The sequence below is a fragment of the Moschus berezovskii genome, chromosome 1, assembly GCF_049115385.1.
Source record: "Moschus berezovskii isolate FMDL1 chromosome 1, NW_MosBer_1.0, whole genome shotgun sequence".
NCBI classification, from domain to species: Eukaryota; Metazoa; Chordata; class Mammalia; order Artiodactyla; family Moschidae; genus Moschus; species Moschus berezovskii.
In genome coordinates this window covers 97,916,307-97,935,169 of record NC_142460.1, presented here as the reverse complement: position 1 = coordinate 97,935,169, position 18,863 = coordinate 97,916,307, and the positions used below count along the sequence as shown (strand labels likewise).

The 18,863-nt window shown below is 36.1% G+C and overlaps 1 protein-coding gene across 1 annotated transcript; it reads left to right on the top strand.

Moving 5' to 3' along the window:
- The first annotated feature begins 256 nt into the window (after window positions 1–256).
- On the top strand, window positions 257–17,932 carry OSTN (osteocrin). Its single transcript, XM_055418595.1, has 3 exons — window positions 257–355; window positions 2,825–3,039; window positions 17,848–17,932. The coding sequence occupies exons 1-3, from the start codon at window positions 257–259 to the stop codon at window positions 17,930–17,932; spliced, it is 399 nt and encodes a 132-aa protein (XP_055274570.1).
- The last annotated feature ends 931 nt before the right edge of the window (window positions 17,933–18,863 follow it).

The following is an 18,863-nucleotide window of genomic DNA, read 5'->3' as shown; positions in this document are numbered from 1 at the left end:
TTTTTAGTTAAATTATGATTATAGCTGTACAACCCCAGTCTAGGTTTCCATGGAAATGAAGCCTTGATAGAATTTATTCTGGGAGATTGACAGACTCTATTAAGTATAATTTAAGTGTTGCAAAGGTGCACTCCAGTGTAGAGAAGCTGAATAATTTAGTTTATTACCTGCCTATAACAAGCTTTACAGGCATTTTTGTTTCCTGTCTTTATATGTCAAACTAATGAATGTTAACCCTGTTGTGTGTGGCCCTTAGATGCTGGACTGGAGATTAGCAAGTGCACATTTTATCCTGGCTATGACACTGATGCTCTGGAGCTCAGGAAAAGTGCTCTCAGTGGGTGTCACAACAGAGGTAATGGAAACTAGGGGCCATGTTTTTTAATGAACTTAAATCATTTTTCTTAAGGTCAGTAGCAGGTGCTGCTGACAAATATGGAGAAGTTTCAATAATACAAAAATCAAGTAAATAAACATTTCTTTCTATGCTGTGTCCTCACAATGGATTCAGAGAAAACCTGGTGTATATAAATATTTAAAAGAAAAAGAAAACTGTCAGTAACAACAAAGATTGGTATTCCATAAACCAAAAACTTTAGGAGAAAATTCATTATAATTTCAGCCATATATATGTATATATAATTGAATGAATTATATAAAGATGAAATGCTTTTATGTGAAATTTAAAGTTGTTTACATGTCAGGATTTGAGTCGCTTGGCCAAAATTTTATCAGTTTACAAATATTTTCTTGCTGCCAATACTAAACTACAAAGGAAAAGAAATGTGAGGACATCTTGACACAGAAAAGTTAACTTGACTCATCTGATCTTAAGAGAAATATGCATTCTTAGTACTTTCTTAAATAGCATGAAGTGAGAATCTGAAATGTATTTTACTGAAAGGCAAATTTTATAAAAGGTTTGTGCCTTTTTTCCTGAGGACTAAGAATATCTTTAAAAAGAAAGAAAACTTGACTTTGTTTGTAAATCAGTAGGAAGTATGAACACATATTTTTTGGAGGACCCTCTGAGAGATAATAAAAGATCTCTTAACTTTGCCCTTTGGTTTTTCTCCTGATCTTCATAATTTCTTTCTCATGATTATTCCCTCTTTAGTTTCTACACTTCCAAGTTTATGTAGGGAAGTAATTGAAGTTAAGTTTTTTTAAAAGGAGTTCTGGACTTTGCACTGTAAGTAACAAAGAGTTATACAGATTTTTAATTTTTTTATATGATTAAAGCAGTGTTTGGAGATAATTCACTTCCTGGCAGTACTCAGGACAGAATAGAAAAGAGACAGGGAGAGGGGATAAATAAATTATATGGGGATTCAGAGTGTGCACTGAGTGAAGAGGTTGTTGTCATTCAGTTGCTGAGTCATGTCTGATTCTTTAAGACCCCATGAACCACAGCATACAAGGCTCCCTTGTCCTTCACTATCTCTCAAAGTATGCTCAAATTCTTGTCCATTGAGTTGGGGGTTATATCTAACCATCTCATCCTCTGCTGCCAAGAGGATCTGCTATCAATCACTCCTGATAGGAATCAGAAGGAGCAGGGCAAGAGGGGTTTTCCAAGAAAAACTAGCCACACTTAGAGTAGATTTGACTTGTTTAGGAAAGAAGTTCAAAGGCCATTAGTCTCAAGATCTTTGAGGCAGACTGCAAATATTCCAAAAGAGAAATGTTTGAGTCGATGATGAAAAGGTTTAGAAAGTGCTACTCGTTCATTTTATTGCGGAAAAAAAATGAACGGAAGAGAAAGAGAATGAGATAAACAATTCTAAAACAAAGACAGGATGTGAAAAAAGATAAGTCCTGCTCACACCAAGAGTCAGGCTGTAGTTAATGTTTCTTCTCAGAGGGGAATATTCTCAAACTCTTGGGAAAGAAATTATATCCCCTGGACTACAGAATGACTCCAGATTGTTAATAGGAGCATTTTTTTAAATGCTGTGATTGGGCCTGAGAAAGGAAGATAGACTTCATAAACCAGACACTTATACTTTTATGACTTGGATGGACTACCAAGTGGCAATATGCGTAAATAAACAAATAAGAAATTTGACATGGGACAATAAAGTCTTTGGGATAGCTCTGACTCGCCATAGATACTGATTGCTATTTGTTAGTAAATCACACTGGTAGAGATGATAAGCTCCCTCAAAGCACAGATTGGATTTTTCTTATTTTTGTATCTCTTCGGTCAAATACAGGACCTGCATAGTGGATGTTTAGTGGCTTGAATGAATGAATGAGTAGTGAAAAGAAAATAGCAGGAGGTTTATACTTTTTCAGAATTCATTCAATAAATATTCATCAGAAATGTACTAATTAGTGCAATAATAATGAGCAAAATACTGAAATAGGGATTGAATGGCATAAACAAAAAGCTGATTAGACATAGTCCTTGACCTCAAGTTACTCACAATCTAATATGCAACATACATATGTTGCAATTAATATAATACAAGGGAAAATGTAATAATTGTAGAGATGGAAGAAGTTTAGATAAAACACTATTAGAGTAATAAGAATGCAGTTGTTGCTGGGAAAGAATCTCAACTAAATTTTAAAAGCAGGTTTGGAGTTTATCCTTTCTTTTTTTTTTATGTATGTGTGTGTGTGTTATTTTCATTTCTTTTGGATAAACTTCAACCCTACATGTTTTTCTCCTCAAAAGTCTTTCTCTCTGGATCATAGCTCCATGAGAAACCAAGTTTCATGACATGTCAGCTGAAAAATAGTAAAATCCAAATGTAAATAGATGATTGTACGTATACTCTTTCTGTTAATGAATGGACTTACCTTTCTTGCCCAATAGGCCTTTGATTCTGGAGTCTTAGGTGTTCAGTCATCCCCCACAGTCAGAGAAGAGAAGTCGGCCACTGACCTAGCAGCAAAACTCTTACTTCTTGATGAACTTGTGTCTCTGGAGAATGATGTGATTGAAACAAAGAAGAAAAGAAGCTTCTCTGGGTTTGGTTCTCCCCTGGACAGACTCTCAGCTGGCTCTGTAAGTCATAAAGGTAAACAGAGGTAAGTGAATTCTTGGAGAAGAAACATTTTCATTTTTTAATTCCTCCACAATGGGTTGAGAAACAAAGAGAATTCTACCTAGAAAAAAAGTACAATGAAAGTCTTACAGGTAAACAGATTTGAAAGTGTCTTAGCTCATTTCTGAGTTTAAAGGCATCATTTTGGAAATAAAGTTTGGGAAGCAAAATGACTGCCACTTTTGAATTATCAAAGTACTTAAAATTGAATTTGCCATTAATATGCACAGTATGCACTAATACTTTTGTCAAAATATTTTCTGAAGAAGATTCTGTTGCATGTAGATATAAAGTAATTATTACTAAAGACATACAGCATTTGGGAGGTAAGGGCAAAAGTATATACTGTGAGATAAATGTTCTAGTCAATTAAGTTTTCTCTCTAATAGAAGTAACTAGAATTCCATTTTTATTTTTACCCTTGTTACAAAGCTTTCCAAATGATATGAGTAAGTCCCCTCTCCTATATCAAGAAGGTAGTGAAGATCTCTCAGGACCTAGAGTCAAAACAAATGTGTCTATGTCAAATTTCTTATTATTTCTACCCTTGTGATTTGTATAAAGATCTTACACACTGTGATCCTCAGCTTATTTATCTGGAAAATGGGGATAATTACTTACCTCCATAAAAATCAAATGAGAACTTTGCAAACTGTTGATTATTATAATAAAATTAAGGTAATTAAATCTCTCTCTTTAATCAGTGAGCAATTGTCAGTACTTTAAAGCAGTCATTCCAAACTTAATTCATTTTCTACCTCTTCAAAATCTATTCCTAGTGCTAGACACTTCATATTAACAGTGGCCCAAGAGACTACCCAGTTCCCATAGTCTGGAATTTGGGGAATATACTAGGATCCCTTTTGCTCACAGGATTCCTTTTCTTCACTGGAAACACTTCGTTTTTCACTAAATTCTTTAACTCTTGATTGTTTTATATGTTAAATATCTCCAAGATAGCCTTTCACATGAAGACTTTCTTAATTCTGGCCTAAATGATCTTTTCACCTTTTCTTTCTCCAGTCTTCCCTCATCACTTCTTCTACCACCATCCTCACTTTTTTAGATCAGCAATTGTATCTTTTACTACCAGAGGAGTCATCTAACACTTCATGAAAAGTTCCCATTGCTGGCAAGAGAAAAGCAAACTCCTTAGGAAATCCTATGGAGAATTTCATTTACTGACACCTCATTTCTTCCTGCACTCATCTCCACATCCTTTAGTCCAGTTTTACTTGGTCACTTGAAATTCTAGGACTTGTCACATTTGTTCCTGGTGAATGATTTTCCTTTCACTTTGATTTTCAACATACAGGATGCAATTGCTAGGCTTCTGTTCTGAAAGATTCTCAAAGCAACACTAGGAAATAAAATCACTTTGGGACTAGATTTATCCTACATATACTTGACAAAAATTTCACACCTGTAGTTTGAAATTCAGATCCTATTTTAATTTAAAAAATACAAGTTACTTTCACTTATGTTCTAGGCACTGTGTTGGACTATGGTGGAAAAAGGAAGAAAAATATAGTCTCTGTCCCTCAAATAAATCGCATGCCAATTAAAAGCAGAAATATTTTTAACCAACTATAACACAAAGCAAGAAGAGGTATATTTAAAAGCAATTTATAAAGAAGAATACGGAAGCGCAAAGGAAAAGTGGAGAAAAGATTGTGCCTTCTAATAAACAGAATTTCTCTGATTCCTGGATCTTGCAGCACAGTCTACAAAATAATTTGAAAATCAACATGTAAATGTTTATGTAAAACTTGTATATGAATTTATAATATGCATAAATATAAATATATATAATCTACATGGAAGTTTCATCATAACAATTTCTTTAAGATATCAGGAGATATAATCTAACATAGCTCAATTTAAAGTCAATAAGGGGAAATTGGTAAACATTTAATATTCATTTAAACAGCATTTTACACTTGAAGGCTAAAAATAAACTATTACAACTGTTTAAAAGATTAAGGAATATTGTTCTCATGAGTAGTGCTTCCTGAGGAAGCTACTAGATTAATTTGTTCAGTCAAAATGACTCTAGAGTTACCCCCATAAGAACTGGTATAAGCATAACTTTAGAATTAGAGTGTAATGATGGTTGCAAAAAAAAGAGTGCCATGTATTATGGTTATGCAGTCTGACAATATAGATATAGCGAAATATCAAGCAATTGAGGGACAGCAGTGAGAACATATAAAATTTAGAGTAAGTTTTTGATTGCTTCATGGCTATTAACTGAGCATAAAAGGATATTACAACAAATAGTTGCTTGCAAACACAAAGAAGAAAAGGTGGAATTTTCTCTTTATAAAATTTGTACAGCTAAAGCAATGAAGAAACTATACACATAGTAGATGAGGTTGAAATTCTCCTTTATATAATTATTCCAGCTAATAAGTGAAGAAGGAATGATAATATTAGAATGTCTCCATTTTGCAAACCGTAATGAAATGATGGCTCTAGACAATGGTTGTCAATTTTCTGCTAGCATCACAAGAGAAAAAAGAGCAAGTCATTATACGCCCTATGTTAGACTAACTCAGTACTACTTATATAACAGAATTGCAAAAGAAAATTCTTGCCTCAAATTCCACCTGCCAATTTGCAGGAAATATGAGAAGTCAGAGAAATGACCAGAAACAATAGTGAATCTGGGACTACCCTGGCAGTCCAATAGTTAATAATATGCTTTGCAATGCAGAGTGTGCTCATTCTATCCCTGGTCAGGGAGATAAGACTCTACATGCCTTGCAGCCAAAAAATCATAAACTAAAACAGAAGCAATGTTGTAACAAATTGGTATATGACCCCAGATTTTAAAGCTCTGTCTCAAGCATATGAAATGCATTATTTTATTTTCTGTTACTATAAAATATTCAGAAAAGAAAAATTTTTAAATCTACTTTTGGAAAGGTCCATAAGATATTGAAATGGAAGAAAGAATGAACAGCTAGAGAAAAATAAGAAAACAAGCACAGAAAAAACAGGACAAAGTCTATGTCAAGTCATAATAAAATGAAGCAAAGGGTCATCTCTTGTTTCCTATTTTATATTATATTTAATATTTATTCCACCTGATTATGACACTAGTTCATTTTCAATTGAATGTGCAAGTTACTTTCATTCTCAGAGCAGGGTTATCTCCACTATGGTTTGAAATCCAAAATATTTTCTCCATTCAGTTCACTTCTTTAAAGCCTGAAGAGGCCATTCAGTTTATGAAAAATAAAAGGAAGTAGCTTTGACAACTTCCCTAGCAAAATAATACCTACTATTTGAATGACCTTTAACATTAGAAGATATTGGAATTTTTCTAAAAAATGGTTTCTCTCTCTTCTTCACACAAAACTGAAAATGCCTTGCAAAATATTAACAATAATAATACTTTATATTTGAATTTAATTAGGGTAAATATTTTCACAACTGTATTGTTCTAATTCTCCCGTTAATATTTTGAGGTCAGGAAAGGAAGTAATATCATGGTGTCAGTCAGCGTTTCCACAGGAAACAGGCAGGACATTTGAAACAGGAAAATTTGAGAAGCAAGACTATTTGACACAGCAAGGCTATGAAATTCTGGGAGAGGCAAATCATAATATATGGCACAATAGCCCAGGAACCTGGTCTTTGAAGTGTCAGATTCCTTGGGAGAAGCTGCGACCTCTAGTTAAGAGGAAGTGATTTTGCAAGGAGGGAGCAAGGGGAAAAGTATCCTGATTTCACTTCCTCTCTCCTTCCAGTCTCTTCTGCCAAAGTTGCCCATTGTCTGCCCCAAACCAAAGCCAGGGATTACAGGAATGTTTGTGGGATCCAGAAAGGTTAATTTCCTGTACTGAAAAGGCAAAGAGTGTATCTGGAGAATGGATGGAAGTTACCCAGCACAGTTACATACATTCTATAGATTCAGGTCAATAAACATTTTGCTTTTAACATTGTTACTATAATCACTTAATTGAAAAATAAGGACATTATAGAACATAAATAGAAAAGCAACTTTATCCCTTACCCACATGCATTCAAACACATTCAATAGGAGTTGTTATTTTCTATCTTTTGGGTAAAAACAAAAGAAGATAGTATTACTCTGTGGGTAACATTGAAATAACAAAAAAATGTCTGATCACTTTTATTAGAAAAATAATCTTATTCCAAGTAAGTGGCGCCATCCAACCATCTCATCCTTTGTCACCCCCTTCTCCTCTTGCCCTCAGTCGTTCCCAGTATCAGGGTCTTCTCCAATGAGTCGGCTCTTCACATCAGGTGGACAAAGCTTCAGCAACAGTCTTAGACCAAACTATAAGTATTAAAAAATGTTTCTCCTTTTCAAGCTGGAAAGCTGCAGTGGGAAAGGGTTTGTGTCAGTTTACCCTCACCCCTTCCCCTACCACTCTGGGCTGTCTTAAGTCTCTTCCAGTACTGGGGATGAGGGTACAAAGAAGCAAAGAAAAGTCTTACTTTATTGATACTATCACGACTTGACTTTTATGTTCTCTGCCCTCAGTGAATGCTCAAAGCTGACTCCTCACCATGGGCTGTTTTTGTGGGGTCACTGCATAACCACTGTGAACATTGACATAAATACCCTTGCCTCCAGCAATGCTTCTCTTTCAGCAGATCAGTTTTGCTCACCTTCATCCTATTCGCTTGGTTTCTTCTTTGAAACCACCACCACCAGCGTCTTGCTGAGGCCACATCACCCATAACCCCTGGCCAAAAGCAGGGGAAGTTTCCTTTTATAATTAACCTAGGCCAGCTCTACCCACATGCTTGCTCTACATCTGTTCCACAGAAAACCCACATCCTTCACTCTGGTCCCTGAAAGTAAAGCTGTTGCTTATGTAACCATCTCTTCACTCTGGAATTGAGCCAATTCTCACAGCTTCTGGCCCTTTAGATTACATAGTCTGCTCTATGAGGTCTACCCTGCTTTAAAGGTATATGTTGCTGTTTAGTTGCTCAGTCATGTCCACCTCTTTTGCATACTCATGAACTGCAGCCCCCCAGGCTCCTCTGCCAAAGCATAAAGACTGACTGAGAAACAAGACTTTCTTGAAGCCCTTTCTCCATATGAAAAAAGAGGGAAATGTCCCTGTTCTCCAATAACTTGCTCCAGAGAAATTCTCCTTATTTACCTATTCAGTATCAGTCTTTTTTTTTTTGGGGGGGGGGTTAAGTTTGGAAAAATAGTTTACAGCAAACTTCTTTACAAATACTGCATAACTCTATCACCCTACTTTGGAATGCAAGAGGAAATACCATGCTTTTTTCCCCCTCAGTTTTTCTGGGCCACAGCCAAAACTTTGACAAAAAGAACCCCATTTTAACATTCCAATACACTGGGTTTTTAAAATCCCTAACACCCTAAGAAAATATTATCCCCTTTTTATTGGTATATTTTCACAGATATAAAATGACTTCTTGGTTATAATCTAGCTAGAACACCTGGTTCTTGAACCTCAAGTCCAATGACTTTCTAGAGAAATAAGCTGCTTATGATAAAGAAATTAAATTTTGTGTGAATAAGACACTTGTCCAAGTCCAGAAAAAGTGAGATTCACTTACAATGACTACATTAAATAAATCATTTTGGAAAAACTGTACCAATGCTATATATGTTTCTATCCTAAGCCAAACATAAAGTTTAAGCTAAATTGAGAATAGCAATTCCAACTTCAATTTGTCAGACACAATTGCTCTTCTTTACCATGCCACAGATTAAAGGTGAAAAATCCTAAGATTTCACCTTTTTAATTCATTGTAAAACAATATCACAGACTAAGGCCAATCCAGTTACTCCATGATTTTTTTACTTCTTTCCAGCTTTTAATTGTTAATGTCTAAAGCAGATAGTTCAAAATGGGCTCCATTTCATGGTGAAGAACACAGAGAAAGAACTCAGAATGTGATGCCCTATTTTCATGTTTCCTTCCTTATTTTGAAGTTTGTCTGTTTTATAGGAAATGCCCTTGAATATTGATCTTGGGCCATTTTTCCCAATAATTGTTCTTTATTGCTTGTCTTTTACACCCCAACTCAGGTCCATGAAAAGAAACAGTTCCTCTACCTTTTACTTCTAATTTAACTCATGCTTGAAGGTTTAAAACTTTTCCCCAAAAGGGATAATACTTAATTCCATATATGGGTTTTGAAACATACATTATCCACTCCCCACAAAAGAAAATTGTAGAAGACATTTTTGTGTAAATTCATTTGCTGGATAGAAATTTCAAGTGTCATTAGACCCTCAAAGAGGCTCATGAGCCAAGTAAATGAAAATCCTTTCTGCCTAGTCCTACAGATCTACAGTAGCTTCCAAATCAGGCATGTCTGATTTGGAACTCTTTAAATCTCGCTATTTAATTCCACAGCTCCTGGTTTGTTTCTGAATGCCTGTTAATATGCCCCATTTGGGGGATAATATTTCAGAAGCTGACATTATGCCTAGTCAGCACCATCATCAAAAATTTAATAGAATCTAAAGATTGAATTACCACTTTTGAGGTAGAACTCCAAAAGTCATAAGTCAACTGTGTGCTAATGAAGTAGCGGTTTCTTTCATCATTCCAAACATTTCCCATTTATTAAGTCATATTTTCCAGCCTTGTGTGTCCAAGTAGAGGAACTCCAGTTAGAAAAATACTGACCCCAAGCACTAATCCTTTATTCATTCTTTCCCAAAGGAGAAGTAATTATGTACCAGATAGGTTAATTTGGGAGGAAGAGTTGAGCATGTTCAGCTCATCCTCTTCCTTCTTGTTTTTATTTGATAATTAGGACTAATCGTGTAAATCTGTCTTTTCCTCAGAGGAAATGTAGGAAAGTCATTTAAATGCAAACTGAAGTCTTATTCTACATTCAGCTTAAACAAAAGGATGTTTTGACTTCTATGCATTGATCATTCATACCTTATTTCTACTTTGTGTCTAAAGATGGACACAGGAAAAAAAAAGGGGGGGGGGCATTATGTATTGGTCCCTAAAAAAATTACATCATCACTCAGACTTGTGTGGTCTTTCATCAGAACATTCTGGAATTTGAATTTGAAAGCCCAATTGTCTCTTTTAAATTTAAAAATTCATTTAAAAGTTAAGCTTTCATTCATTCTCATTTTCTACAGGCCCTTGCTGAATCTCCTTCCTATTAGTCTGTCTCATACATTAGTTTTTCTAAGCTTTTATATTTATATCTAACTTCCTATGTCATTTATTAATTCTATAATTTTAAATTGTGATAAACAAGATTGCAGGATTTGAGGGTCAACGTTTGTTTTATTGTTTTCATATGTTCCATAAGTTCCTCCTGGAACCCTCAAATTTGGCTATGATCTCTTCTTTTGTGGAATCCCACAGCCCTTTGAGTCTTACTGTATTCGGTATCTATTGCTATGCAAGCAAGTTACCCAGCAGCTTAAGACAATAAGGAAATGGCAACCCACTCCAGTAATCTTGCCTAGGGAATCCCACGGACAGAGGAGCCTGGTAGCTACAGCCCATGGGGTCAAAAAGAGTTGGACATGACTCAGTGACTGAGCAGCAGCAGCAAGACAATAATACACATTTATGTTCTCACTCAGTTTTTGTGCATCACAAATCTAGGAAAAGTTTGCCTAAGTGATTCTGGCTCAGGGTCTGGCCCAAGGTTACAGTGAAGAAGCTGGCCAGGGTTGCAGTAATCTGAAGGCTGAATGGGGCCTGGTGATATCCATTTCCAAAATGGCCCACTCACAAGGCTAATGGCAGGAAGTCTCAGGCCCTTGTTAGCTCTTGGCAGGAAGCCTTAGTTCCTTGTCATGTAAACCTCTCTAAAGGACTGTAGGATCGCCTTAGAAAATGGCAAGTGATTTCCCCTAGAGTGAGTGATCCAACAAAGCAAGGCAGAAGCTGGAGCATTTTTCATTACTTAGCTCTAGAAGTCATTTCCACAATATGTATTGGTGACAGAGGTCAGTCTTGTTCAATGTGGAAGGAGACTGCATTATAGTATAATTATGGGAGTTTATCTTGGAGCGTGGCTACTATATGCACCTAAACTTTAAAGTATACGTATTTAATTCTGTGATTTACTAATTTAAATTATTGAACTATTTATTTGGCCACAACACACAGCAGGCAGGGTCTTAGTTCTCCCACCAGGGAACTAAGTGGAACCTCGGAGTCTTAAACACTGGACTGCCAGGGAAGTCCCAATCACTGAACTATTTAAATGAACATCCTCTGTTAGCCATTACTGTATTTTCCCTTTTTGCTGTTACTCAGTGTTGGTGGAGCTATATGCCCTTCTTGAGAGAGTCCAGGTATTTTATTGTCCCTTTAAGATGTAGCGGCAAATCATTGTTTTGTGAGAACACTCTCCACACTAAACTTAATTCCTAAATTTCTTTCTTTGAAACTCAAAACTATAAGCAGAATCAATAAAAGTTGTTGTGTATCCTACAACTGGTGAGAAAAAAATGATTAAGTTCACATGAAACAGCTGTTAAAATTAAATAAGTATCTGTTGACAAAATAAGTCTTAACATTTTTAAAGGCTTGATTATCAGACAGAACATAGTCTCAGAGCATGAAACAATTAAATAAATAACAAGATAATACCTAAGAAAGAAAGTATATTTCTCAATTCATTTCATGAGAATAGCATTATTTGGACACCAAAATCATGTGTGTAAGAGTAAAGTAAGTAAAAAGAGTAAGAAGAGAAAATTACAGAATAACTTCATCAATAATTATAGATATAAATTTACTGGCAAAATTAAAAGTCCACAATGAAAGGGTTGGCATAGATTTGAACAATAGAAATTGTCATACACTGCTCTCAGGTGTTTAAATAGGCACCATTTTGAAAAACAGTATGGAATTATGTAATAAAATTAAGTATAAGAATAGCTGGCAATTCTACTAAAAATTTACTATAGAGAAATCTTCAAATGTGCATTACAGGCATGTAAATGAAAAAAAAATTAGCTGAACAGTACATAACAATAGTAACAAAAAAGGAAATACTTCAAATTATTATCAGTAAAATGTGTTAATAAGCTATTGCATATTCATTATCCATACAATGAAATACTATACAACAGTAAACATAAAAGAACTACATCTACACAAGTCAACATGGACAAATCTCAAAACATGAAACACATATTTGCTGAAAGAAGTCAAAAAGAATTCACACATCATTTCTTTCAAAGAAAATTCTAGAACCATCTGAACTAACCAAGAGAGTTTTGAAGAATACGTATAGAATATAAAGAAAATCAAGGGAACTATTAGATAAAAATTCATCCTTCAGATTACCTCTATGACTAAGTTATGGGGGGGAATCAATTTGGGAGGAAGAACACTGAGGACTTCTAAGTAATGGTAATATTTTATTTCTTAATTTGGTGCTATCAATAAGGATGTTTGTTTTATTTTTTTTAAACTGAATGTAGATAAATTTATAGATTCTTTGATATGTGTGATTCTAAACAAAAAGTATAAATACAAGCTTTCCAACAGTTGTTTTAGAATGGTGAACATCTTTAGAAACTGAATTATCAAAGAATATAAATGACTTAGGCTGTCTATATTTTAGTGATGTTTAAAGTTGTATTTAAAATAATCCATCCTCATTATATTACTTTGCTCTATATTCTGTATCCTTAAACTACTTTCAGAATATTTTAGAATGGAAAAGATGGACTGTTTTCAATGAATATATAAGCCATGTCATTCCATTATTTTGTCACAAGAGGGACTAGATAGTTAGAAAGTATGGTTTTCCCTTTTGGTCTTAAGAATATTTTTCTGTCTTAGCATGTAAGTTTCACACACTCTGTATTCATGTCAGTGTATGTGCTGAAGAGTGTAGTATTGTTATATATATTTCATATAAGCAAAAATGTTAAGATAAATGTTAGCTTGCCATTTTACTTCTGAATTGATAGAAAACTATATAGAAATTATTTGACTTAGTTATTCTCATTTTCTGGTAAGTAGAAGAAATAAATAGAATACAAGTCAGTATCTCCTGACTTCTAATACTTTTTGGATGAAATCTGGGGAAAAGAAGGGAAGGAAAGAACAGGGAATGATGAGGGAAGATGGAAGGAGAAAGAGTTTATTTTCTTTTTATCTTACCATTGTGTGTTTTAGTCACTCAGTAGTGTCTCTTTGCAACCCTATGAGGTATAGTTCGCCAGGGTTCTCCTGTGCGATTTTCCAGGCAAGAATACTGGAGTGGGTAGCCATTACCTTCTCCAGGGAATATTCCTGAACTAGGGCTCAAACCTGGGTCCCCTACATTGCAGGCAGACTCTTTACTGTCTGAGCTACCAGGAAAGCCTGTAGCGCCCTCCCATCTACTTGAGCAGGAAAAGTAGATTAACTGTAGTACAGAAAGAAAAAAAATGCTATTTTCATGTATTTTACTTTCACTTTTGAAAGTATATATTGGTAATACGGACCCATACATGTTCTGTTCTAATTTATAATTATGCATGAAACCAAACAATCATGCTATTGTGCTATACTGTGCTGTAATCCTTTATGATTATACAGTGGAAGTAAGAAATAGATTTAAGGGACTAAATCTGATAGACAGAGTGCCTGATGAACTCTGGACGGAGGTTCATGACACTGTACAGGAGACAGGGACCAAGATCATCCCCATGGAAAAGAAATGCAAAAAAGCAAAATGGCTGTCTGAGGAGGCCTTACAGATAGCTGTGAAAAGAAGAGAAGCGAAAAGCAAAGGAGAAAAGGAAAGATATAAGCATCTGAATGCAGAGTTCCAAAGAATAGCAAGGAGAGATAAGAAAGTCTTCCTCAGCGATCAATGCAAAGAAATAGAGGGAAACAACAGAATAGGAAAAATAAGAGATCTTTTCAAGAAAATTATAGATATCAAGGGAACATTTCATGCAAAGATGGGCTCGATAAAGGACAGAAATGGTATGGACCTAACAGAAGCAGAAGATATTAAGAAGAGGTGGCAAGAATACACAGAAGAACTGTACAAAAAAGATCTTCACGACGAGGATAATCATGATGGTGTGATCACTTGCCTGGAGCCAGACATCTTGGAATGTGAAGTCAAGTGGGCCTTAGAGAGCATCACTACGAACAAAGCTAGTGGAGGTGATGGAATTCCAGTTGAGCTATTTCAAATCCTCAAAGATGATGCTGTGAAAGTGCTGCACTCAATATGCCAGCAAATTTGGAAAACTCAGCAGTGGCCACAGGACTGGAAAAGGTCAGTCTTCATTCCAATTCCAAAGAAAGGCAATGCCAAATAATGCTCAAACTACCGCACAATTGCACTCATCTCACACGCTAGCAAAGTCATGCTCAAAATTCTCCAAGCCAGGCTTCAGCAATACATGAACCGTGAACTTCCAGATGTTCAAGCAGGCTTTAGAAAAGGCAGAGGAACCAGAGATCAAATTGCCAACATCCCCTGGATCATGGAGAAAGCAAGAGAGTTCCAGAAGAGCATCTATTTCTGCTTCATTGACTATGCCAAAGCCTTTGACTGTGTGGATCACAATAAACTGTGGAACATTCTGAAAGAGATGGGAGTACCAGACCACCTGACCTGCCTCTTGAGAAACCTGTATGCAGGTCAGGAAGCAACAGTCAGAACTGGACATGGAACAGGCTGGTTCCAAATAGGAAAAGGAGTATGTCATGGTTGTATATTGTCACCCTGCTTATTTAACTTATATGCAGAGTACATCATGAGGAACACTGGGCTGGAAGAAGCACAAGCTGGAATCAAGATTGCTGGGAGAAATATCAATAACCTCAGATATGCAGATGACACCACCCTTATGGGAGAAAGTGAAGAGGAACTCAAAAGCCTCTTGATGAAAGTGAAAGAGGAGAGTGAAAAGGTTGGCTTGAAGCTCAACATTCAGAAAACGAAGATGATGGCATCTGGTCCCATCTCTTCATGGGAAATAGATGGAAAAACAGTAGAAACAGTGTCAGACTACTTTTTTGGGCTCCAAAATCACTGCGGATGCTGATTGCAGCCAGGAAATTAAAAGACGCTTACTCCTTGGAAGGAAAGTTATGACCAACCTAGATAGCATATTAAAAAGCAGAGACATTACATTGCCAACAAAGGTCCGTCTAGTCAAGGCTATGGTTTTTCCCGTGGTCATGTATGGATGTGAGAGTTGGACTGTGAAGAAAGCTGATCCCTGAAGAATTGATGCTTTTGAACTGTGGTGCTGGAGAAGACTCTTGAGAGTCCCTTGGACTGCAAGGAGATCCAACCAGTCCATCCTAAAGGAGATCAATCCTAGGTGTTTATTGGAAGGACTGATGCTAAAGCTGAAACTGCAATACTTTGGCCACCTCATGCGAGGAGTTGACTCACTGGAAAAGACTCTGATGCTGGGAGGCATTGAGGGTGGGAGGAGACGGGGACGACAGAGAATGAGATGGCTGGATGGCATCACCGACTTGATGGACATGAGTTTGAGTGAACTCCGGGAGTTGGTGATGGACAGGGAGGCCTGGCATGTTGTGATTCATTTGGTCGCAAAGAGTTGGACACGACTGAGGGACTGAACTGAACTGAACTGAACTCTGCTGTGATCACTCGTGTCTGACTCTCTGCGGTCCCATGGACTTTAGCTCGCCAGGCTCCTCTGTCCATGGAATTCTCTAGGCAAGAATACTGGAGTGGGTTGCCATTTCCAACTCCAGGGGATATCTTCCCCACCCAGGGATCAAACCCTCCCCTTTGCATCTTCTGCATTGGCAGGCAGATTCTTTACCACTGAGCCACCTGGGAAGCCCTGAAACCATGACACTTCTCTAAAAATGTAAAAGGATTATTTCTGGTGACACTATCCACTCCACAGAAGCTTTCAGAGGTCAGTTCACATGTGAGCCACTACTGTTTTCCCAGCTGCCCTTTCCTTTCTCTTCTCATCAGTCCTTTAAACACCTGGAAGTGCTGGTTTCTCACTTCCTCTTCTGTTCTCTGGGACTTCCCCAGAGCATTCTTCTCTATCCCAGGATGGCTTCTACCTTATCCCTTCCCTGGAGTTATAATGGGAGTTGTTCATGAAGGAATTTGAGGACTCAAGGAATAAAAATCACATGTTTCATGTTTTTAGGTATTAGCTGTAATATACTCAGACATCAAACCTGAATCATACAAGCAAACATATACAGTTTTTTATTGCTGTGGTAATAAATTAACACAAACACCTGGGTTTAAAAACCCACAAATTTTTGTATTATCTTACAACTGTGTAGGTCAGAAGTGAAGTATATCGTCTTATTCAGTTGCTCAGTCATGTCCGACTCTTTGAGACACCATCGACTGCAGCCTGCCAGGCTCCTCTGTTCGTGGAATTTTCCAGGCAAGAACACTGGAATGGGTTGCCATTTCCTCCTCCAGGGGATCTTCCCAACCCAGGGATTGAACCCACGTCTCTTGCATCTCTTATATTGGCATTTGAATTCTCTACCACTTTTCCACCTGAGAAGCCTATATAGATGATGCAGTTTTAGTGTTTAAATTATGTAGTCTAATACTGACAATATAATGCAAGTAATTAGAAAGAAAAAAAAAACTGTTGAAAATGCTTTGAAACAAATCTTGAAACTCTATAAGCTGTTGAATATTGACGAAGTTGTCTTGAGAGGCAATTAGATCTTCCTCATTGAGATTTTCAAGTGATAAGCTGTATCATCGCTGATCAAAAATTGCAGTTGATATTCTTACGTTTGGTGCAAGAATTAACTTTAAGACTCTTTCCTATTCAAAAATATTTGATTGCTGTTAATGTTCTATTTCTTGATCTGGGTAGTAATTGTGTTTATAATCTGTATATATCTCATATCGTTCACTTACAAAATATTTATCCTATTTCCTGTATGCATATTATGTCAATAAAAAGTCCAACAAATCTGTTACGTCAATTCCCCTCAGCTGTGAGACAAGTCACTTACTTATATGGCTTTCTTAGTTTCTCCCTATTTCTATCTTTCTTAAGAAGATAAAAACTTCTTTAAAATCCAAGACCAGTGAATGCTGTGCATTCACAGCTCTGGGACCTTTCCTGTGAGCATTTTGACTTGATAGAACTAAATAATGGCAATAACAAATCAAATAAAAATGTGTCTTTTTAAAGAGATAATTCATAAAACACACAAATTGTAAGGCCTCTTGTAGAATTTTTTAACTTTATTTTAATAATGAAGTTTTTTTTCCCCAAACAATATTTGAACATATATAACAAATATCGACTATCACACACAAAACTTCTCTAGGTAAAATCTGAGTGAAGACCTGAGGGGCACACTTGCTTCATATCCAGCCTTGGCTTCAGCATCTGTTCCTCTTCCACCACCATCCTTCCCCAGGAAAACCATTGTAAGGAAGAGGTTAGGGAAAACCGCTGACCTAGTGCAACCTCCCTCAACTGACAGAGGAACACACCAAAATCTGAAGAGGGGAAAGGGACTTACCCAAACTAAACACTTATCAGATTGGTTTGCTGGTTAAGATCTGGTTTTTCATCTGGCTACTTGATTTTGGATAAGTTGTTTAATTTCTCTAAGCCTCAGTGTCTTCAGATATAAAATGGAAGTGGGCATACCTAATTCAACAGATGTCCAAAAGATAAGAGATAGTGTCTGACACATACTGGGTGCTGATGGATAAGAACTACCAGTCATTCCTACTCCAGAAGAAAGCCCCCAGATCTGTGGGAAATAAAAGAGCAAAACTAATTGGACATTAGCTTAAATATGTTATTTTTGGTTTGTTTCAGGAAAGTAGTAGATCATCCAAAAAGGCGATTTGGTATCCCTATGGATAGGATTGGAAGAAACCGGCTTTCAAATTCCAGAGGCTAATGGATTCCAATTGTGAGTAAAATTTGAAGAAATAACAATACCTGCAGACTTTGATAAATATTTCACAGTGGGCTAATTGACCCATCTTGGTTTGTAAATCCCCCTTTGGATATCTTGGCTTATAAACTCAGTTTTTCAAACATTTCTGTACTTGTATATTGATGTTAAATAATTTAAATGACATTAAAAAACAATGCCTAGATCTACTTTGCCCTAAAAAGAAGACTTATTCTCACAAACTTGCATATTGAATATTGATATGAAAACAAAGATTAAAGCTCTAATTATCAATAAATCATTTTCATAAATATATATATACATGTGGCAATCCCTCTGTTATTAAGAAGACACATTCTGGTGATATACACCATCTTGTTGTTCATAACTAAACTACCCAATTATCATCATGAACCAGGAGAGAAAATGATATAGCAGAAAGGGTATCAGGCACATGTAATCCAAATCCTAGTTCTGTCATTCATTATCTCATTTCCATCAAGATAACTTATTTCTCTGCAGCTTGTACATTTAGATAATAACATTAAGGGTGTTGTGAAGATTAAATTAGATGCCTGTACTCATTCTAAATTGTATTAGACACACAATATGTGCAAGTGAGAAGAGCTTATATTACAGTTCTGAAAATTAACTCTGTACTGAGCCCTATACTTAGTTTTATTTACTCATCATGTTCCATAAAGTAAGTACTATTACTATTCCAATATCTTGAAAAGTAGTACAGTATAAGGGGTAAAATACCAAGGGGACAGGTCTGGTTTTGTGGATCATATCCTGGGTCATCTATCTATTAGCTGTGGCAACTTGCTTAAATTCTGAAATCCTCCTTCATAAAATGAGGATAATAATAATTTCAACCATATTGCATTGTCCTGAGGATAAATGAATTGGTATACATTAAACACCTAGAATT